Raw genomic sequence first — 22415 nt, 5'->3', positions numbered from 1 at the left:
TACGTGTGTCATTGTATGCCAGTGCGTTGATTGGCATGTTGATGTGTGTATTTCTGTGTCTATCTGTGGGATGGGTACCTGGGTGTATGGGTTTACTGAAGTTCCATTTTGAGAGTAATCTGGGGATTTCTGACATCTTGGGCCCTGAGACAGCCTCCAGCACCTCTCCTTGGTAGGTCGCTACATGGGGAAGTGGACAAGGGCTCCCTAGGGGAACATAAAATCTGCTGGTATCTTTCCCGCAGCTGTTTTTGTGCCAGTGCTCTGGCCCCAGGGGGATGCTCTCCCTACCTGTTGTCATCACCCAGGCCCCTTAGGGAGAGATGGCAGCATGTGGAAGGTGGGGGAATGGTTGGGGGAGGGTTTGTAGGTCATTTACATACAAGTGTTATCTTTCATTCTGGACCCAGGGAGTGGAGTTTGCCCTTGGAGGTGCTTCCTGCTGCCAGGAGATCAGCTATAGGTGGGAATGCGACTTACAGGGGAGGAAAGAAGCAAGTCAAAAGGTGATCCTTGAATCTGCCACTAACACTGGGCGGCCGCCCACATGCCTCAGTTGCCTCATTTGTACCATGGGAAGATCGATGGTGACTTGGCTGGACAGAATTGAACCTGGGACCAACTGTTACAATTCTGAGCGACTCCCCCATCCCTTCGCATCACTCCCTGCTGTGCCTCAGTTTCTCATAGAGGAGGACAGGACATTGGGAAGAGCGCTGGGCCTGGTTAAGCCTCACAGGAGTTGTGATGTGTCCCCGTGGAGTGAGAGGGAGCCAACTTATGCTAGGGGGAAGGAGCAAGACCACAATGTAGCCTATCCACTCTCTAGCACAGCCTCTGTGGTGTGGCCTCGGGCACATTGCTTCCCCTCTCTGGGCCTCAGTTTCCCCATCTGTAGTATAAAGAAGTTGAACAGGAAGCTACCTGAGGGTCCTTCTAGCCATAAAATTGCTCAGATTCTTTGATGATCTAGAAGAGTGATGTTCTCAACCTCCCCCATACCCAAACCTCATGTTTCAGTCTCTTTATCTGTAAATTGGGAAGAATGACACTGAATTATTGGTAAAAATACCTGATCTGGAGATCTCCAGCCTATCCAAGGAGTTCTCCAGTCACCCACTCCTCAAGCCAGGACTCAGAACCTCACGGCCCAGTACCTCAGCCCAAGGTGAGGCCTGGAAATCTCCATGGCAACAAACTGGTTATGAACGGGGCTGTAGTTGCCATGGTGATGGGCTGCTCTCTCTCTCTCTCTCTCTCTCTCTCTCTCTCTTTCATCCCCCTCATCTCCCCTCCCCTCTTCTCAATGAACCAGAGCGATCTGTGGGCACCAGCTCTCCAGGTGGCGTGGGGATGGGGGGGGTATAGTGAGAAAGGGGTCCTGATTGAGAAAGAGGGAAGACGGGCTGAATCTGTAGAGGAATGGGGGGCTGTTGGGGTGCCACTTCCATGGTGACAGGGCTGCAGCCTGTTAATTAAGGCCCTGGTTACCACGGAGATGATGGTGGTTGACGTGTCTGCTGTGAACCCTGTGTGTATGGGGTGTACTCTGTGCCGGACTCGTCAATTCACTGCAAGGGTCTGGGGTCTGGAGGACGGGGCCTGCAGGTAGGGGAGAGAAGAGTGAAGAAAGGAGTTCAGGGCCTTGGCTCCATGAGGCCAGAGCTGGGGGTGGGTGGGTTAGGCCGTGGGGCCAATGATATAGAGACAGAGATGGATAGGGATTAAGCTGTAAGGAGGAACACTGTGCCTGCCTTTCATGGAAAGAGGACCCAGTCAGGTGGCTCCAGTTTCTTCCAGACAGCTCCTTGTCCTGACTCAGTGGCTGGGGCCCTGGGCTGCAGGTCAGGAAGCCACATTCTAGTCCCCGATCTACCACAAGTGCACCTCATGGAGGAAATTTGTACCTTTCCATTTCTAGACTCCAGTTTCCCCATAAATGAGGACTGATTAAAAAAATAACTTACAAAGTTCCTTCCAGTTCCCAAATCCTGATATTTAGGAGGCAGCTTCCCTGACCTTTTTTCTCTCTGAGAGGCATAAGGTGGGAGGAGAGAGGAATTCTAGAGACTCAGAGTTTAGAAATAAGACCCTGCCCAGCTCTGCATCTCGTGATGCTTTAATGAGAAGATTTCCCTGGCCCTAGATCTTCCAAGGGCTGTGGGTGGGGAAACGGTGCTGAGCTGGCAGCCATGTTCCTGGGGCTCAGAGCTGAGGGTCATCTTACTGGCCAAGGCCAGGCTGGCAGTGCAGGAGGTGTCTGCAATGTGTTTTCTGAAAGCCTCACTGCAGAGGGTTGGCCTGAGGCCAGAATAGGGATCAGTCTTCTTGAGAGGTGTGTGGGGGGTATGTGATCAAAGGACTGGGGTCTCCCCTTGCGGCTGTCTCTTCACTTGGTCTTGTCTCCTCATGAAGAGCTCCCTGGCTTTAGTCTGAGATAAATTGAGAGAGCACTGAGAGTTTTCAGGGTGGGAAGAAGGCCCATGGATTATGCAGTCTAACCCTTTCATTTTATAGATGGAGATACTCTCAGGCCCTGAGAGGACCTCAGTTTTGCCCAAGGAAACACAGAGTTTGAGGGCAGAGGACAGACAGCACCACTATCTTCTGAATCCCAGATGCCCTGTGAGATAGGAGGTCTGGTGAGCGTGGACAGATGGGATACCCAGGGGAAGAGGATCACCCCTGCCTTCACCTATACTCCCTTGGGATCTAGCTTTTCTCCATGGGCAGGCTCAGTCCCTGAGCAGCCAGGGCTCTGGACCACAGATGAAGAAAAATACACCCAGGGGAACATCCCAGACCCGGGATTGCTGAAAAATCTCAGTATTTATTTCACAGCACTTCTCAAACAAACATACTATACATTTTACTACATTACCTGTCTCTACAGAGTAGCAGAAAACCATAATGGTGGTGATGGTGGTGGTGGTGGTGGTGGTGGTGTGTGGAGTGGAATGCTTAGAAATCCTTGCACACTGGCCTACCCGCCTGCAACCCTTTAAACCCCTGTCACCAATCCAGACTCACTGAACTTTTGTGTGTGTGTGTGTGGTTTTCTCTCTGGGAAAGCCAAGAGGACCAATTCTCACACCTGGTCTGAATACCTAGCTCTCCACCCTGAAGAGTCCTTCTGGCGTCCATAAAACACAGTGGCAGGGATAGCTTACTGGTGGATCCCTCAGAGGGCCCCTTCAGTCCGCTGCTGAAGTCTCTGTGGTTGACCCAATCTGAAGCCACTGACAAATGCGCGACAACGGAATCCGAGCAGCGGGCCCTGTCCATGGTCCTGAAAACTCCCATCCTAGAACTGGGCCTCTGGTCGTGTGGACAGTTTTGTTTTTTGTTTTGTTTTGTTTTGCTTTTTAAGGATCCTTGAAGGTCTCTGGGCCCACCTCAAACTGCAAGCTGAGAGGCCACTTCAGCTGCACGTCTGAAGGCTGAGCGCAAGAAAAGGGAGAGAGCTCATCTCCGACCCAGTCCCTCTTCCTTTCTTAGTAGCCGAGGATAAGAGGGCACTGAGCAGTTTGGATATGACTGCATTCTTGTCCCTTCTATTGGAGGCAGGACCCATTTAAAAAGAGGTTATGTTGAGGAAAAGAGTCCGAAACTGCAATAAGGGAAACTGGATTCTAGACCAAGTTCTGCCATTCACTGGCATAGGGTCCACAGGCAGTCATCTGTCCCCCACCCTTTGGGCCTTAGCTTTTTCACCTGTAACATGAAAGCTGTGCATTAGCTAAGATGATTGACACGATCCTCTCCAGCCCTGGAACTCTCCTGGAATTTAGAGGGCTAGTGGTGGAGGCTTGGGTGAGTCTGAAAATCATTTCCCCTTGATCTGCTCTCCTCCTTGGATGTTTACGTTTTTCCAGGGACTCAAAGGGTCCAAACCTCTGAGGCCGCTTCCTGACATCTCTCCACCCCTGGCTCAAGCCTGGATTCTAGGGATGCTGAGGGGTCCCAGGACAATCAAGCTTCTAGGGGACTGGTGTGTGTGTGTGGCGGGGGGGGGGGGGAGGAACACAGAAAGCATGTCAGTTCTGGAATCCTCAGAAAGCAATCCTGGATTAGGGGATTAGACGCTCGCCCCGGGAGAAAATCTGGTCCCAAACCGACAGGCGGCCTCATTCTCCCCTCCCCCACTCTGTTCCCGGCCAGCCTCCGACCCGCCTGCCCTCCCTAAAGGCTGCACCATCCCCGGTGGGGAGTCAGCGCTCCCTGAAACCTCACTGCTGCCTTCTCTCCTCCTCACCGCGTCTCCTCCCGAGGGTCATTCTACAGTCACAGGGTCCTTGTCTTTGGACCCCAGTGACTTGCCTTGCAGGTGAGATGCTAAGACTTCTCTCAGGCTGAGCGCAGCAACGTGTTCACTGCAACTCCTCAGACTCATGCCTCCCATTTTAGGACAGGATGAGCCAGACAGTTCAGCCAGTGACCCCGAACCCCATGGGGGCGGCACAGTGCTTCGGTTAACGGCTCTGGCCTCCACATATCCCTAGCTCCAACCTCTCGAACGGTGATTATGGGAGAGGGTCTGGTTCTCCACCGTTCTTCGGGGCTGGCCTTCCCAGCTTTGCTGGTCCTCTCCAGGGACCCATATTCCATGGCGCCCTACCCCTGCCGCCTCAGCCCCCCTCATCTTCCCTCTAGGGGGCGGATGACCCTCGTCCAGGCAGCCGCTGCGGGGCCGCCTCCCCGCGGCCGCGACCTAGTTCCCTGCCGTTATTTTTAGGGCGCGGGATGGCACCTGCCCACGTGCCGGCCCCGCCTGCGCCGGGAGAGTGGGGGGCGGGCGGAGCTACGTCTGCTCAAGGGAGGCGAGGTCCCCATCCCCCGCAGCACCCTCTCCATCCCACCCGCGCAAGCCCCCAGTTTTCGTGCGAGGGGGCCTCCAAGAGCGCACTGCCCGCCCCTCGTCCCCTCTTCTTTCTCCCTCCCGCGCTCCCCCCCCCCCGCAAAACCCCGCCAGTGGCTCATGCCTCCTGCATACGGGATGAGGTGAGCAGCGCCGCCGCTGAGAGGGGGCGCGCGCGGGTGTGAGCGTGTGTCCGTGTGCGAGTGTGTGTGCGCCGGGCGGGCGGGCACTGCAGCTTCTTCCTCCGTGGAGCGGAGAGCGAGAGAGAGCTAGAGCGAGCGAGAGAGCGGCGGAGGCAGGCAGAGGGGCGCGGGTGAGGCGCCGCAGCCATCCCCGGGCCCGGCGCCGCGCCGCCACCATGCTAAACAACCTGACGGACTGCGAGGACGGCGATGGGGGAGCCAACCCTGGTAAGCAGCGGTCCGGGGGCGGCGAGGAGAGGAAGCGGCTCTGGGGTTAGAGGCAGAGCGGCGGCCGCCTCCTTCAGAGGAGAGGCGGGGATTGACCGGGGGGGTGGGCGCCCAGGGCGGCCTGGAGCCCAGCTCCATTGGAATGCGCCAGGCACTGTACGAGGTGCTGGAATGCGCCGCGCCCGGGGACAGGGCTGGGGGCCAAGGGGCTGCCATTGCCCACGGCCCGGGGGCAGACGTGGGGGAGCTAAGCGGGGAAGGCGGTGGGAAGGGGTTGGAAGAGCTAGAACGGGCTGACGTGTAGCTCGACGGGAGGGAGGAGGGCTCCTTTTCCCGAGGAGGGACCCTGGCGTCCTGGCGCAGAGCGCGGGGGTTGCGGGGGGCGCAGTCTGCGGCAGTCCCTCGCTCTGAGACTCCCAGCTGAAAGATGCGGGGAAGGTGCCTATGGGGGGATTGGAGCCATATGACAGCCCCCGTCCGGCTGCGGTGTCTCCTTAAGGGGTCACTTGATGCGGTCCAGGCCTCCTCCCCCAAAGCTGCCCGGGTCCGGCCTCAGACCGAAGCGTACCCCCTCCGGGGATTTTCAGCTCTACTTTGCGGAATCTCCTTCTTCCTCTCGCGTTCCCGTGTGGGTTCGGGACGGGAAGCAAGATCACCCTCCTTTCCTGCCCCTTTCCCCTTCCTCTGGGTACCCTGGCATAGCAGTGTGGTTTCAAGGGCGGGGCAGGGGGGAGTCTTTCAAGTCAGCCCTGCTAGCTTCCCCAGTGAGGCCTCGGGAATGGGGTCCCAGCGGCCGAATTCCTGGCGCCGTGGCGCGGACACTGCGGACGCGCTGCGGTGGGTGCGGAGACTCGCTAGGAGCAGAGGGGCTTGGAGCGAGTCCGTTGGCGACTCCCGCTCTCCTCCGCGCTTTCCCTGCTCCGAGGTCTGCGAGGCCAGCCGCCCACTCGGGCTCTCGGGGCCCCCGCCGCCCCCCCGCGGTCTCAGCCACCCAGCACGGCTGTCAGCCGCCCCCAGCCCCCACCCTCCAGCGGCGCTGCGTCCCTTGCGCACTAGCGCGCCTCCCGCTCTGGCTGTCTGCGCTCAGCGCCTCAAATGCTCCCCTGGGCATTGCTTGACCCTCTGGGCCGAGACTCCTGCAGACCCCCCCCCCCCCAGGGATGGCCCAAGGCTGAAAAAGCAGGGTCTTCCAGGGACTGGCAGCCTGGCCTTGAAGTCCCCCGGATCCTGGGTCCAAGTCAGAGCCAAGGGGCCGCTTGGGAAGTCCGTGGACACCAGGGTCCTCGATCCTTTGTCTGACACCCCTTCTTCCTCCCTGAGGCTGAGTACGGGTGGGAACTACTGGCTTCCTAACTCATCCATCTCCACGGTGACCCTGAGGTTACCTCAATCCGCAGCCGCCCTCCTCCACAGCACGCTTAGGCTGCGGGAGGGAGGGGGTTTGGCAAAGTCGAGTCCGCAGCAGAGCCCGGCATCCCGTCGCGGTTCCTAGGGAACGAAGGGAGGCCATGTCCACCTGGGATCCCCTTCAGATGTCACCACTCTGAGGAGGGGGGGGGGTCTCTGCTCCCTAAGACACGGGGTATGGGTCCAATCCCCCAGTCCCTGCTTTCTCTACCCTGAGGATGGCGTCTTACTGGGCGCCATGCGATTTCCATGGGGGTCTCACGTGGCCTAGGAAAGTGGCCTCTGTGTGGGGAGGAGTCAAACTAGGAACTCCCTTCAGTTTTACCCCCTCCCCATAAGTGTTCCAGACTCTGAGTGTAGCAGGCTCATGGGGAGACTTTCTCCCTAGATATCAGTGTCCAGGGTCTGGGACTAGAGTGGCCAGGACCTGGGTCTGGCATTTTGGGTCCCAGAGAGAGAAAGAAGGCCTCCCAGTGGTGCCTGGAGACGATGATAGGGGGCTCTAAGGACCTGCTGGGCTTGAGGGAAGACCACCAGACCGAGAACCACTGGCATCTCTGAACTTAGGTTCTTGGAAATGTAGGAGGGGACCTGGGTCCTGCCCTCGGGGAGGTGGGAATGACCAGAGTAAGAAGGCTCCTCTGGACTAAAGGACACAAGGATATTGTCTCTGGCCCCCAGGTCTCCTTTCCTCTTGGGGTCTGACGCCTTCCCCTACTCCCCCAGTCTGGCTTGGGGATTCCCCCAGGCCTGGCCCCAGGCCCCCAGGGGAGGCTCCTTAGCCCGCGCCGCTAGCCCGTTTCCTCCCCGGGAGCTCTGGCCGCCGCCGCTTAATTGAAAGCCGATTCGGGCTGAGAGCTCCCAGGGGGCGGGGGCGGGGCCCGAGAGGGCTCAGCCTCCGTCTGGCCCTGCCTCGCGCGCGCGCGCCGTGACTCCTGGCTCTGGGGAATCAGGGCGAGTTCCCCCTTCGTAGTCCTGCTCCTCTGAGAACTCATGAAGCTCACCCCTCCCCTTCAACCGGTGTTCCAGGGAGGGGACGAAATCAGCCCTGGCAGACGAGACCGGGGGCCTGGCGTCCCATCCAGGCGGCGGGTGGAAAGGCGGGACCCAGGACAAGCCTACGAACCGCCCCCTCCCCTGCCCTCATCTCGGGGCTGGGATCCGGCCGGGAGTCTGGCTCCGCGCTGCGCGTCGCGTTACATAAGCCGCTGCGGGCGCGTGGCCGGCTCTGCTCCGCGCGGCGCTCTCTGCCCGCGCCGTCGCCATGGAGACCGGCGCGGGGCTGCTTAGATGCCGGGTCTCGGGCCGGGACGGCCCCCATTCCCGCCCTGCACGCGCCCCGCGCCCCCACGAAGGAGGAGGGGAGGGGGTGTGAAAGGAATGGGGGGCCCTCGTGTCTTGCTCTCCTGCCCCTAAGAGCGGACGCTGTGGAGAGCGGGACTCAGTCCCACAGGAGACAGGGCCCCTAAATCTTGCTGCCGGGGAAGGCGTGTGGGATAGGGAGCCCAGGCTGGACGGGGTACCACGTCTATTAGTAATCGTAATTGTAACAGTAACGGCAGTAGCTACACTTAGGTGCCAGGCACGCCCAACAGGCATTATTTTACTCAATCCCCACAACAGCCCTCTGAGTTAAACACCATTACTATCCCTTTGCAAAGTAGGAAACCGAGGCTTAGTTTAAGCGACTTGCCCAACGTGTCGACACAGCCACCAAAGTCGGGACTGGAACCTAAATCTCCTTGGCTTCAGCCTGTTTTCCTAACCATTAAGAACTTTCTTCTCACCTCATCCCCCTTCAACCCCTCTAGTTACCACCATAGAGGCATCTTGCCAGCATTTTAAAAGAAGGAGGGACCCGCCTCACTTTTATTTCTCCTTTTCTCTGGCCCCAAACAGCTCTTCTGAGACGCTGGGGGTCAGAGAGGGAGCCTGGGGGAATTCGCCTCCACAGACTTTTTCCTGAGCACCTCTTACACGCCAGGCTCCCACTGGGAGGACCGGTCTGCGGGTCCCAGGAACCCCCATATGTGAGGAGAAGAGAGACCTGGTTAAGGCCCCTGTTGGGAGCAGGAGTTCCTGGCTTGATGAGTGAAGTGAAGGTGGTGACAGGAGACGGTGCTGGGTTTCCCTTGAGGATGCGAGGCATCACTTCCACGATTTTGAGTCGGGGTGAGATTGGTTACAGCAGGTCATGCTCTGGGGATGGACCCTGGCTGAGAGACGAAGGAAGGTTTCCAGGAGGAGAGCATGGGGAGGACTGGGGGACATGGGGAGAGAGAGAGGGAGCAGGAGAGGAGGGGACCGGAAATTCAGAACATGTAGGGCCTCAACTTCACTTCTGTTTTGGTCATTGGAGAGTTTCCCCCGAGTCCAAAGAGATGTCTACTGCTGGGATTCAGCCCTGAAACTGAGAAAGTGTGACGGCTGCAGCCAAGGGGGTGTGTCTGTGGGGGGCCCCTTATATCTCTTTGAAAGGACCCTCTCCTTAATGCCCTCGAGACTTTCTTCTTGGGTGACCTCCTCCAGGCACACGGTTTCACACACCTCCTACACGCCTTTTCATGGGCTACCCCCATGTCTTCCTCCTGCCCGGCCTCTCTCCCGGGCCCCAGACTGACCTGGACGTCCAAGTGCTTCTGGACGTATTCACCTGAGTGTCCTATAGCGCCTCACCAGCAATCACATTCAGCAACTTCCCCACCCCCAATCTCCTTCTTTCCCCTGTTTATTAAATAGCACCATATCCACCCATTTACCCATGCTAGAAACCCAAGCCTTATCCCAGATTCCTCCTTCCCACATCCTCAAATATCTGGCATAGAAAGAAATGTGTGCCGATAATTCTGGCGTCTATTCATTGTTCCACACTGCTTCTGGTCTGGGTATCATTGGCCCTGGCCCAGATTTCTGAAAGTCTCTAACTAGCTTCTGTATTCTTCATCTAAAGGCCAGAGCAGTTGCTCTAAAACACAAATCTGTCCATGGTATTTTTTTTGCCTGAAACTCTTCAGCGACTTCCCATTGTCCTCTGGATGAAGTCCAAAATCCTTAACATGGCCAGCTAGTCGTTTAAGGACCCGGCCCACAGTTAACCTTCCTAGCCTCATTTTTTTTTTACATGCTACTCCCCATCCTTGCCCCCCACCCCAGCATACCCCTTCCTTAGACCCCTGCCAGATCAAGCTTCCTCCAGCTCCTCTAACCCACTCCTCTCACTCTCACCTCTGGGCCACCGAACATGCTGTTCTGCTGTTCTATCTGCCTGCAACACCCTCCCGCCTCCCTCCCAGTCTAGCTCTTACTCATCCCCTTCAGTTCTCAGCCAACACGTCACTTCCTCTGGGAAGCCTTCCGTGACCTCCCAGCCTGGGCTGAATGCTTCTCCTGGGTTACCACAGCTCTTCTTTCATATTCTACCGCGGACCTTATCACTCTGGGTTGGAAATTCCTGGCTGCTGGTTTATCTCCCCTGCCTCTGGGTTCCCCAAGGGCTGGGATGGTGTCTTATTCTGTGTTTTGCTCCCCCACGCCCATGCCCACACTGGCACACAGGAGACAAGCAGTAAATACTTGTTGACTGAAGATGAATGAGGGACATAGGAGATGCCAAAGGGGGTCACTCTTCCCAGAGGTGGAGTATCCTTGGGGCCTCAGCTGCAGTGCTCTCTGCCTTCCCCCCTAGGAAGGGGCACGCTCCCACCCCCAGACACCAGGATGGGCTAGTGATGGTCAAGGAGGGGACGCTGGAGAGTCTAGGGTGCCCTGGTGAATGAAGGAGGACCCCCAAGAGCAAGGGAGCACCTCCACGTTCATTAAATACCCCGTACGGGCCGGGGAGCGCACTAGGCTCTTCGCATGCGCTGTCAACTAAAATTCTGCGAGGGAGGTAATATTAGCTCCAGTTTTCCAATGTGCAGACTGAGGTTCCGAGAGTTAAAGTGGCCACTCGGCTGGACGTCCCGGTAGGTGGGCGAGAGCCAGCTGGTGCCGGGCCCCTGACTCCTCCGCCTTCTCAGGTGACGGCAACCCCAAGGAGAGCAGCCCTTTCATCAACAGCACCGACACGGAGAAGGGGAAGGAGTACGATGGCAAGAACATGGCCCTGTTTGAGGTGGGTTGCTAGGGGAGTCGGGCCTCCACCCGCGTTCCCCTTCCCCTTCTGGCAGCCACTCCCTCCCTCCCTCCCTCCCTGGGGAACAGTCCCCTCCCCTCCACCTCTCCCTCAGCTCCCCCTTCTTCCTTGAACCTCCCGGTCATTTCTTCTCCTCCCCTTTTCCCCTGCTCTCCCCTTCCTCACCCTGCCCCCCTCTCTCCCCGCTCTCCTTGCCCGTTCCTCCTCCTTGCTCATCTCATGCCAGCCTCCACGGTTTGCCCTCCCGGTCTCCATCTCTCTCGGCCTCCCACCATCTAGCTCACCCCCCACCCCCACCCCCCGCCCCAGGCCCTCGCCTCCCAACACTGACAACCTCCCTCCACAGGAGGAGATGGACACCAGCCCCATGGTGTCCTCCCTGCTTAGTGGCCTGGCCAACTACACCAACCTGCCCCAGGGAAGCAGGGAGCATGAAGAGGCGGAAAACAATGAGGGCGGAAAGAAGAAGCCGGTGCAGGTGAGGGCCTTGGGGGAAGGAGGGTGGGGGAGGGGAGAGAGGGCGGGGGACGGACAATGGATTCAGATGAAGGGACGGATGATGGAGACGGAGAGGTGGGAGGAGGATGCTGAGGGAGGGGAGGGACAGAGACGGGGGAGGGGGAGGGCTGGCTTGAAGGGTAGGTGATGGAGGCCTGAAGGGAGGAGGGAGGCGAGATGAGAATCAGAGGGCAGACGGAGGAAGGGACCGGGGGTGGAGAGAAGAGGATCGTGGGGGATGGAGGGACGGGTAGGAGCAGTGGGCCTGGGGCGTTGGTAGTGACCGGGGGCCGCAGAAACCGACGCTGGCCTCCCCGGCAGGCCCCCCGCATGGGCACCTTCATGGGCGTCTACCTGCCGTGCCTGCAGAACATTTTTGGCGTCATCCTCTTCCTGCGACTCACTTGGGTGGTGGGCATTGCAGGCGTCATGGAGTCCTTCTGCATGGTCTTCATCTGCTGCTCCTGTGTGAGTGACACCCTCCGCTCTCCTGACCCCTGACAGCCCGGGCCGGAGCAGGCACCTGGGGGTGGGCGGGGGAGGGGGAAGCATGAGACCTGATCTTTTTATAGGAACCACTGCGTGTGATCTTTGAGAGTAAATTAGGTCTGACTGGTCCTTCCAGCATCTCACAGGCTAGTCCCTGATGGCTATTAACCAGGTTTCACCTGGCTGTGTGTGTGCGTGCTTGGCTGTAATGACACAGGTACCGCGGACTCACTGATGAAAAAGATAGGTGTACATTAATAAATAAAACTCACCTACAGTCTCACAGCAGTTAACGTTTTGGTAGGTCTTGACTCACAAAAAATGGGATTATGGGTCCCAAACCGCTTTGTAACTGAATTATTCCCATCCTCTCTAAAAAAAAAATCACATGTTCACGAAACATCTACTTCTCATGACATTTACGTTTCCTCACACGTGACCCTTGAGCCCCCTCTGCGTGTGAGTAGCCAGTGCTGAAGCTAGTATACCTGCCTATTTAATAAATGAAGAAACTGAGGCTCAGAGAACTGAAGTGACTTGTCTCTGGTCACACAGCTGGTCAGAGGCCAAGCTGGGGTTTCCAGAACTCTCTGATGCTATAGCTTGCGTTTCTTCCATGGGCTTGGTGAAGAAGGGGTTTTCTGGACAAGAAGGACTTGGCAGGAGTAGGAGTTGGAACAGGACCGAGGACAAGCTCGGTGGAAGAGGACTTGGGGGTCTGGCGGGTGTTTATGGGGTAGAGCCACTCGCCACTGACGATCTCTTTCCTCACAGACGATGCTCACGGCCATTTCCATGAGTGCAATTGCAACCAATGGTGTTGTGCCTGGTATGTGACTGGGGCTTCTTGGAGGGGAAGGGGCCTGGATGGTTGGGAGGGAGGCCCGAGTAGTTGGAAGGAGGGACAGTGTCCTGGGCTTTGGGTGCCATCAGGACCCCAGAGAAGCAATACTGCAGATTCGGGGGCTGGGTTACGGCGTTTTCGTGGGACAGATGGGGGCAGCCGTGTGAAGGGGAGGGGACGGAGATGTTGATGATGTTGAATGGGGCGATGCAAGATCTCCTCCCTTTGCCTGAGACCCTCCTCTCCATCATCCTATTTTCGGAGCCATGACCTCCTTAGGGGGGTAATTAGCAACATGGGAATTAGTGCTATAAAAGCCACTCAGCGTGTCTGGCTGGGTCTCCCTTCAGTCCTAGGGCTACAGCTTGGAAGGCTTGGGACGCCCAGAGCAACCCCCTTCGCACCACTGTCTCTGAGCCTCCCTCATCCCCTACGGCAGCCCAGTGCCCCCTCGAACCTCTTGCTGATATTGGGTTCTTTCTGCAGCTGGCGGCTCCTACTACATGATTTCCAGGTCTCTGGGTCCAGAGTTTGGGGGCGCTGTGGGCCTCTGCTTCTACCTGGGCACTACGTTTGCTGGGGCCATGTACATCCTGGGCACCATCGAAATCCTGCTGGTGAGAGGGGCCAAGGAGGAGTTGTGGGCCCCAGGCTGTCAGTCAGTTAACTGATGCCCCCTGGACACCTCCTGTAGGCCGGGTCACTAAGTAAGGCCAAGGGAAAACCAGACATGGTTCTGTCTTGAAAGAGTTCACAGTCTAGTTGGGGAGACAGGATACACTAATTATGTAACGTGAACAGCTGTCGTTTATCAGGCACCCACTGTGCTCTCAGCAGAGTTCCAGGTGCTTTACAGTCATTAGCTTGAATCCTCCTGAGGTTTAAGTATGATTATGCCCATTTTACAAATGATAATCTCAGAGAGGTGAAACGACTTGCTCAAGGTCACTCAGCTACCGAGTGGCAGAGGTGGGTTGGGAAGAGTGAAATCATGAAATCAGAAAGAAGAAGTCATGTCACGCAATGATTGCCTACTGTGTGCCAGGGCCAGTGCTAAGCACTTTGTGAATGTTAGTGGTAGAGGGCTGATGGCTAGCGGATCGCAGAGGAGAGGGAGCTGAGAAAGAGATCTGTTAGAAGCAGAGTGACTGATGAGAAGCCAGGTCCCTGGGCAGCGCTGGAAGCGGATGGCTGCTGACTTTGGTCTCAGCTCTTCCTGCCCCTGCAGGAAGGAGGTGAGGCGGGAACTGAAGAGGGTTCCTTGGTATACAGAACGTGGGGCTGACATTTATTTCCCAACCCCCTAATCTACCCAGGCCCCGTGGCCTTCGATGTATCATTTTATTTTATCCTCACGACCCTTGCGTTAGTTAGAAGATGTCCCCATTTTGTGGATGAGGAAAGCAAGGCTCAGAGAGTTTTAGGGATGCGTGGAGGGGATATGAACCTGTGTCTTTCTGACCCTGAAGCCCGTGCTTGTCCACCCAACCACTCGGCTTCAGAGAACTAGAGCTAATCGATGTTGCAGCTTCTGGTTTGGGGATGGAATGGAGGAGTCCAGGGGCAGGGAGGATAGATGGGGAATAAAGGACCCCAAAAGCCAAATTATGAGAGAATAATAATAGACCTCTATGGCTTTTACAAAATCAAAAAACTATTATAAAAGCAATTCTACCCATTGCATAAAATTGGAAAAAAATCAAGGAATGTATAAAAGGAAATAACGATCTCCTAAAGCAAATCATCATTATTTTGCTGTCTCCTTCTAGTTTTTGTTTTTCTTTGTGATATTGTATTCTGCCTTGAGAAAATATAACTCTATAGATTTCTCTAATAATGCAAAACTCTCTTTGCAAATATCACAAGTGAAAATAACTTTTGTAAGAATATAAATATATTAATATTTAGTATAGAAACTATGGAAAATACAGATGTGCAAAAAGAATAAAGATTATTCACATTTTTACCATTCAGGGGAAACGACTGTTAACATTTTGATGTATCTACACACAGACAGACATATATACACATATGTGTGTATATAGTCACATGTAAGTACACATATATATTTACAAAAATGAGATAAGACACATTCTTTTTAAAAATTGATTGCTTTTACCTAATATAACATGGATAGCTTTTTGAGTCAGTTCATATAAATCTATGTTGTCCTTTTTAACAGCTACGTAGTCTATTCGGAAATATCATGATTTATTTACCCAGTCCTCTAGGGATGAATGTCTAATTTATATCTGCCTTTCTTACTGAAATAATAAAAACAATAAATAATCATTAAGAACTAAACTTGATAACAAAATAATAGAACTTAATAATCGCTCCCAACATCTTTGCAATACAATCTTTTACTGACTCTATAATAGTCCTTGCAGAACAGACCATAATTTCCTTAAGTATTCCCCTATCACTGGATGTCATTTCCAGTCTTGTACTACTGTAAATATGCTGTGATGCGTTATCTTTTCTCCAAAGCCCTGCCTGCACCTCAGGTTATTTCCTTGGGGTGATTCTTAGTTGGTTCTCACTGGGTTACTTACTTGACCTCCTCACCCCTTTCCCACAGGCTTACCTCTTCCCAGCTATGGCCATTTTTAAGGCAGAAGATGCCAGCGGGGAGGCAGCAGCCATGCTGAACAACATGCGTGTGTATGGCACCTGTGTGCTCACCTGCATGGCCACCGTGGTATTTGTGGGCGTCAAGTATGTCAACAAGTTTGCCCTTGTCTTCCTGGGTTGTGTCATCCTCTCCATCCTGGCCATCTATGCCGGGGTCATCAAATCTGCCTTTGACCCACCCAACTTCCCGTAAGTGCTGCTGCCCTGAGCCTCAGGCATCCTCCTCCTCCTCCCTGGACTGGTTTCAGGGTCTTCACACTAGTCTCTGCCAACCCCCCCTGCCCCCATCTCTCAGAATCGGAGTGGTTGTGGATTTACAATAAACTCCTTTGGGAGGGAAGACCTCTCCTGGTTTCAGGGAAATCTCTTTAGGATGGGATAACATTTTTTGGAGGTGTGCACAGTTTTCCTTGTGAGGGTCCATGGCTTGCTGGTGAGGTGGACTTAGGAAGAGCCAAGTGGAACAATTTCTAAAGGGAAGACCGGTCTGTGTTAGGGAGCCTTTCTTGGGTGGAGACAACCTTCTGGAATGGGACAACCTCTTAGTATTAAACACCTTCTCTATCGTGGGAAAGGACACAGAAGAGAGGGTCTAGGGGCTCAGATCCCTGTTGGCCCTGCCTCTCTCCCTAGGGCACACGTTCCCCCTACATCCCACTGCGCAGAAGAACAGCACACGGAGACTGCTGTCCACGATGCTGAAACAGCATCGCCCGAAAGCAGTGGTTCTCTGCCGTGGCTGCATATTGGAATCACCTCGGGGGAGGGAATTCCCTGGCGGTCCAGGGATTAGGACTCCTCGCTTTCACTGCCAGGGCCTGGGGGAAAGAAAAGAATCACGTGTGGGGAGCTTTGAAAAAACACAGATCCTGGGCTCCATCCCAATTAAATCAGAATCTCTGGATATGGGGCCCTGGCATCTATGTTTTTCGTGCTCCCATGGCGGTTCTCCTGTGAAACCGGGGCAAAGTTACGTCCCTCACCTCCCTCCTCCCTTGTTTCTCTCCCTAGGATCTGCCTGCTGGGGAACCGCACACTGTCTCGCCATGGCTTTGATGTCTGTGCCAAGCTGGCTTGGGAAGGAAATGAGACAGTGACCACACGGCTCTGGGGCCTTTTCTGCTCCTCCCGATTCCTCAACGCCACCTGTGATGAGTACTTCACCCGAAACAATGTCACGGAGATCCAGGGCATTCCTGGTGCCGCCAGTGGCCTCATCAAAGGTCTGAGGGACGGAAGAGGTCTGGTGTCCAGGGAATGCTTCAGGGATTGTGGCTTAAACAGGATTAAGGGACTCCTTGGGATTCAGTTAAATTCGATCAGTTTTAATTGAGCACCTACTCTGGGCCATGTTCTATCCTTGGGATCACGGCGAGGTAGAGATGAAAGGGAGCCTTCGCGTACCTTACCACCTAGTGGCAAAGAAAGTCATCAGCTTAACAAGTACTCACTAAGTACCTGCTAACTGCCTAGCACTGTGCTGAGTACCAGGAACACAGCATAAATAGGTCACAGTTCTTGGCCTCAAGGAGTCTAACAGCAGAGACAGATGTAACAGCAAAGAAGTTAGGACACGTGTAGGTGTGCATGCAATGAACAGAGACCTCCCAAGGGAGGGAGTGGTCATGTATATAAGGTGGTGAGACAAGGCTTCCTGGACTTCATCGGAGAAGGGTTTTGAAGGACAAATAAGAGATTTTCAGTTATACAGAGGGGGATAAGGGCATTACAGGCAGAAGAAGAGCTTGCCTAAAAGCATGCAGACACAGAAGAGCATATTGTGTCCTTCCAACCACAGGTAGTTTGGTATGACTGGGGCATAAATTACAAAGGAAGGAGGGGCAATCGGGAGATGAGGTTGGAGAGGCCGGCGTGAGCCTGACTGTGGTCAGCCCTGGAGGCCACGTGGACGAGTGTGGACAGTGTTCCGAGGGCGACGAGGAGCCACCAAAGGGTTCTGAGTGAGGGACGGACGGGGTCAGCTTGCTGTTTGTGAAGGTTCACTCTGGCTGCTAACGTGGATGGGCTAAAGGCAGAGAGGGGACCGAGTCAGGGAGTCTAGGAGGCGGCTGATGCTGAGTCCAGGTGAGAGATGGTGGTCTTCTTACCTGGGGTGATGGGGTGACAGCAGCGGGAATGGCACAGTGGCTCTCCTCCAGGGCTGGTTTGCCCCCCAGGAGACACGTGGCAACGTCTGGAGACATTGTGGGTTACCACGACTGAAGGGTTATTACTGGCCTCTGGTGGCTGAGGCCAGGAGTGTTGCTACACACCCTACAGTGCTACAGGACAGCCCTCCGCACAAGAGTTGCCTGTTCTCATCACAATGATCGCTAAATTTGACACTGAGTGCAGAAGTGGAGGAACCCTGGAAAGGAGAGAAGGGGCGTGTTTGAGAAATATTTAGGAGGAATAAGGGACAAGAGTTGGAGATGGTTTTGAAACGGAGATGGGGAAAGGGAGCAGTTGAGGGCAATGTCTGAGTTGATGGTAGCGCCATTTACCAAAATAAGGGATATAGGAAAGGAGCCATTTGGAGTGTGTGGGTGGTGAGGATCAGTTTGTGACACACTGAATCAGCCTGAGATGTGTGTGTCTATGTCCCCCGGTAGACTGGACCATTTGAGGGCAAGGACTAGATCTGATTCATGTGCAAAGGCCCTGCATGTGACCTGGCCCAAAGCGGGAGCTTAGGAAATGTTGGTGGAGATAAGGCCCAGGGGGAGTGAGAGGTGGTTGACTTTGACCCTTCTCTCTGCCCACCCCACCTCCTGGCCCCAGAGCTCTGGCACTCTGACGTCTGGTCTTCTCCTTGAGCATCCTGTCTCTCCCACAGAGAACCTCTGGAGCTCCTACCTGACCAAGGGGGTGATTGTGGAAAGGCGTGGGATGCCCTCGGTGGGCCTGGCAGATGGTACCCCTGTCGACATGGACCATCCCTATGTCTTCAGCGATATGACCTCCTACTTCACCCTGCTGGTCGGCATCTACTTCCCCTCGGTCACAGGTGAAGGGGAGCTCAGAAAGGGGGGACTGGCTGGGAGTGGATGGGCAGGGAGAGAGTCAGTCATGACGTGGGGGATTTCTGAGTCCAGCAGCCCCATTACATAGGCGGGAGCCAACAATTCAGTTCCCACTGGACAGACGGGTGAGGGGATTGAGGCCTGGAGAAGCCAAGTAACATGCCCAAGTTCTCATAGGAGTCAGTGGACCAGGCCTAGATCCCCGGCTTCCTGACTCTGAGGCTGATGTCCTTTCTTCTCAGTCTGTCTGGTCTCCTGTGGCTCCTGTCCTAGCTGCTCCTCTGTTCACAGGGATCATGGCTGGTTCTAACCGCTCTGGGGACCTGCGGGATGCCCAGAAGTCAATTCCCACTGGTACCATCCTGGCCATCGCCACCACCTCCGCTGTCTGTATCCTTCACTGCTGGGCTGGGACCTCCGTGGGCGGGGAGGGCTAGACGGAGGTCTTCGGAAGCTGCTGCCTCACCTGGCTGGCTCAGGAGGGGTGGGGAGGAAGGAGAGCGCCACCCTGTGGATTCTCCTTCATCCTCTGCTGCAGACATCAGCTCCGTTGTTCTGTTTGGGGCCTGCATCGAGGGGGTCGTCCTTCGGGACAAGTAAGTAAGGGGATCAGGGAGGATCCTGTTCTGTGGGGTGTGGGGGGGGTGTGAGGTGGCCATGGAGGGCCGGGTTCTGGGAAACAGGCCTGGCAGGGGAGTTGAAACCTGGGCAAGGGGCCTTGTGGGAGGGAGGCCACAGGGCTTGCTTGTCAACTCACTTTCTCATAATTCACCTTTCTCTTGTCACTCCAACGCAAGAAGCACGAGTGGTGTCTGATTTCCTTTGAGATAATGATACTTTCCTTTCCTTTTTCCTTAAAATCTGCTAATTCATTGCCTATTTCCTGGATGTCTATGTGTTAGTTACTGTCCAGGGTTCTGGGGGCAGGGATAAAGAACAAAGATAAATAACAAATGATTTTTGTTCTGAAGGAGCTCTTTGGAGCTGGTCACCATACTTGTCAACAGACTTGAAATGCAGAGCAGTAGGGGTGGCGATAAAGCAAAGCCTGGGGGTTATGGAGGCTGCGATCCAGTCCCGGAGGGTCGGGGAGGAGGAGATGCTGTGGAAGTGCCTTATACACGCTTTCTCATCTCTCCTTCCCACTTTACACGCTGAGTGGTAGAGACTACCTAGGAAAGTAGGAGGGGGAAGGGCGCTGCAGGCAGTGGGGACGGCATGGGCAAAGGTAGAGGGGACCAAGAGCTGTGTGTGCGCGCGCACGCATGTAGGGGTACCGGTAGCTGTAAGCATTCAGAGCTTCTGGAGCACACACCTCTGGAGGGTGTGTGCATACACAACCGGCGGGGTGAAACAGGAGGTCCTGTCACAGAAGTCAGTTTCCAAGGCGCCATTCTGGCTTCCAGGAAGTGGGGACATGAGGCTGGAGACTTAGGCTAGGGCCAGTCCTGGAGGCCTGGGTTTTGGCACCAGGCAACTGCAGCTTTATTTTATAAAAAATGGGGGAAACCCTGAAGGATTTTAAGTAGGGAGAGTAGGGAGGTGACCTGGCCAAATGGGCAATTTGCATATAGTACACCTATTAGCTTTTAGGGCCACTTAACCTCCATTTATCTCATTTCATTTCATCGTAGACCTCCCAAAAGATTGCAAGGGATTCGGCAGGTCATTCGGGATAATCTTTCATCTGCTTCTTGAAGTCCTTCAGCAACGGCCCATCTGAGCGCCCCTTTGCTTTGCACACTGCAGGGACAGGGCTCTCTCTACCTACTGAGGCAGCACCTTCCATTTGAAGACGGTGTCATTGTTAGAAAACGCTTTTCTTGATCCTCACACCACATACCATCACTACATGATGAGGCCAGAACCCCCATTTTTCAGATGGACACATCGAGGTTCTAATAGTTTGAGATATCTGCCCAGGATGACATAGTATTATTACACAATTGACCTCGTACTAGAATCACTGTTGGGGGGAGGGGCGAGATAAGGGTAGGGGATCAAAAGGTAGAAACTACTATGTACAAAATAAATAAGCTACAAGGATATATTGTTCAGCACATGGAATATAGCAAATATTTTATAATAACTATAAATGGGGTACAACTTTTAAAAATTGTGAGTCCCCATGGTGTACACCTGAAACGTAAATAATCTTGAATGTCACCTATACCTCAATTAAAAAAAAAAAGTGTCACTATTCGTACCACGTATCAGGCACCGTGCCAAGTATTTTACATAGGTTATCTCCTTGTTCCTGCCACCAAGTGTATGAGATAGGTTTATAATGATCCTCACTTTACAGCTGGAGAAGGAAACTGAGGCACAGAGAGGTTGAATGTCTTGCCCAAGGTCACCCAAACAGAAAGTGCGCAGCTCGTCGGGGGCTTTGCCTGTCCCTTCTCCCCTGCACAGCCTAGCCTCACAGTGGACATACAGTGGGTCCCGCAGTTTTGTGCGGGAGACCTTGGCAATCCAGGTGGTGGTGCTCACCCGGCACCTCTCGTCCCTTTGCTGCTTCATTCCAGGTTTGGCGAAGCTGTGAACGGCAACCTGGTGGTGGGCACGCTGGCCTGGCCGTCGCCCTGGGTTATTGTCATCGGCTCTTTCTTCTCCACCTGTGGGGCTGGGCTGCAGAGCCTCACGGGGGCTCCACGCCTGCTGCAGGCCATCTCCCGCGATGGCATAGTGCCTTTCCTGCAGGTCAGTGGCAGGGGACAACCGTCCACCCCCTACACCAGCCAGCCAGGCCCCCACCCAGGGCGGCCACGCAGGGAGCAGGGGCCACGGCAAGGCCTGACCTGCCTTCTGGGCCCTGCTGCTCTGTGCCGCCACTAAGAAGAATGCGTGTGCCTTTGGGACCAACATCAGGGCCACATCTCTTTGGGCACGGTTGTCTGCTCTTAGGGGAAAAAAAAAAAATCAATGGTCCTCCTTTGGCCTCGTGATTGGGCGGGGCCTCAGGGAGGCAGCCAAAGGGCAAGTAAGAGAAGGGTGCTCTCTGTGGTACTTAAAAAAAAAAAAGATTTCTGGTGAACTCCGTCACGGCTGCTTGCTGGCCCCCTGTAGCTTCTCTGCCATCTGTCCCCTCCTCTTCCCCTTCAGGGATCATTTGAACTGCACTGCACTGGGGTACCAATGTCAGAGTGGGCAAGATACAGCAAAAACCTGGTATCCCCTTGGGTACATTTAAAGGATGAGCAATACAGCATCCTCTCCCTGCCTCTGCCGTACTGGTCTCCAAGACGGGAAGAGAGAGACAAGAAGTCCTTAAGGTCTCAGGCCCCTGTGCTGGTTGCTCTGTCCTCAGGTTTTCGGCCACGGCAAAGCCAACGGAGAGCCAACGTGGGCCTTGCTCCTCACTGCCTGCATCTGCGAGATTGGCATCCTCATTGCATCCCTGGACGAGGTCGCCCCCATCCTCTCTATGTGCGTGCTGGCCTCTTGCCCTCCCCATCAGCTCTGGGGGTCTCTCTACCTGGATCATTCAGCTGTGACCCTGGACAGCCCCCCCAAACACTTTAACGACCCCACTGTCGTAGAAACCTGTCCTTCGTTATACAGAGATTCATCCGCACATGCACCAGGGCACGCTGTAAGGGGATGTGGCCTTTGAACCTCTTCCTAAGCCCCAGAACATGACTCGGCCATCTCCCCAGTTTCTTTCTCCCTTTCCTTTCTCTCCCTGTGCTTCTGTCTCTGTCTCCCCTTGCATCTCTGTCTCTCCTGGGACCCTTCTGTGTTCTAGGTTCTTTCTGATGTGCTACATGTTTGTGAACCTGGCCTGTGCGGTACAGACGCTGCTGAGGACGCCCAACTGGCGGCCACGCTTTCGCTATTACCACTGGTGGGTGCCCGTGCCCCCTCCCTGCCCCAGAGGACCGTCCTCTCATCTCCCCCTCACCCCAGCCCATCCCCTCCAGGTCTAAGGATCCCAAACTCCACTTTTCACAACTAGCATGAGGAAAGTCCTGGAGAAGGTCTCCATATAATCACAAGTAATAACATCACACTGTATAAACAGTCTCAGCTAGAATCCCTCTCCTGTCAATAGTGTGCAACACCTTCCAGTCTTGACAAGGAAACGTCAGTTTCCTCATCTGTGAAATGGGACAAA

The 22415-nt window shown here is 54.9% G+C and overlaps 1 protein-coding gene across 5 annotated transcripts in view; it reads left to right on the top strand.

Annotated features, from left to right (window-relative positions):
• The window catches only part of SLC12A5 (solute carrier family 12 member 5), a 37899-nt gene that overhangs the window by 2396 nt on the left and 13088 nt on the right, over positions 1-22415 (top strand). For 2 of the 5 annotated variants that reach the window (XM_059037745.2, XM_067013269.1), the window contains exons 2-14: positions 10695-10789; positions 11157-11288; positions 11630-11776; positions 12572-12626; positions 13128-13258; positions 15223-15464; positions 16287-16498; positions 18112-18282; positions 18590-18688; positions 18837-18894; positions 20827-21001; positions 21609-21727; positions 22047-22145. In XM_059037745.2, the coding sequence (XP_058893728.1) occupies positions 10695-10789; positions 11157-11288; positions 11630-11776; positions 12572-12626; positions 13128-13258; positions 15223-15464; positions 16287-16498; positions 18112-18282; positions 18590-18688; positions 18837-18894; positions 20827-21001; positions 21609-21727; positions 22047-22145 (1735 nt within the window). Of the gene's footprint in view, positions 1-4805; positions 5002-5025; positions 5269-10694; positions 10790-11156; positions 11289-11629; positions 11777-12571; positions 12627-13127; positions 13259-15222; positions 15465-16286; positions 16499-18111; positions 18283-18589; positions 18689-18836; positions 18895-20826; positions 21002-21608; positions 21728-22046; positions 22146-22415 lie in introns of those variants that run through there. The other 3 variants (XM_067013271.1, XM_059037746.2, XM_067013270.1) reach the window with 3 other exon arrangements.

Source organism: Kogia breviceps, chromosome 14 (genome assembly GCF_026419965.1).
Source record: "Kogia breviceps isolate mKogBre1 chromosome 14, mKogBre1 haplotype 1, whole genome shotgun sequence".
NCBI classification, from domain to species: domain Eukaryota; kingdom Metazoa; phylum Chordata; class Mammalia; order Artiodactyla; family Physeteridae; genus Kogia; species Kogia breviceps.
Note: the sequence above shows the minus strand (reverse complement) of the source record. Positions and strands in the feature narration are given on the sequence as shown.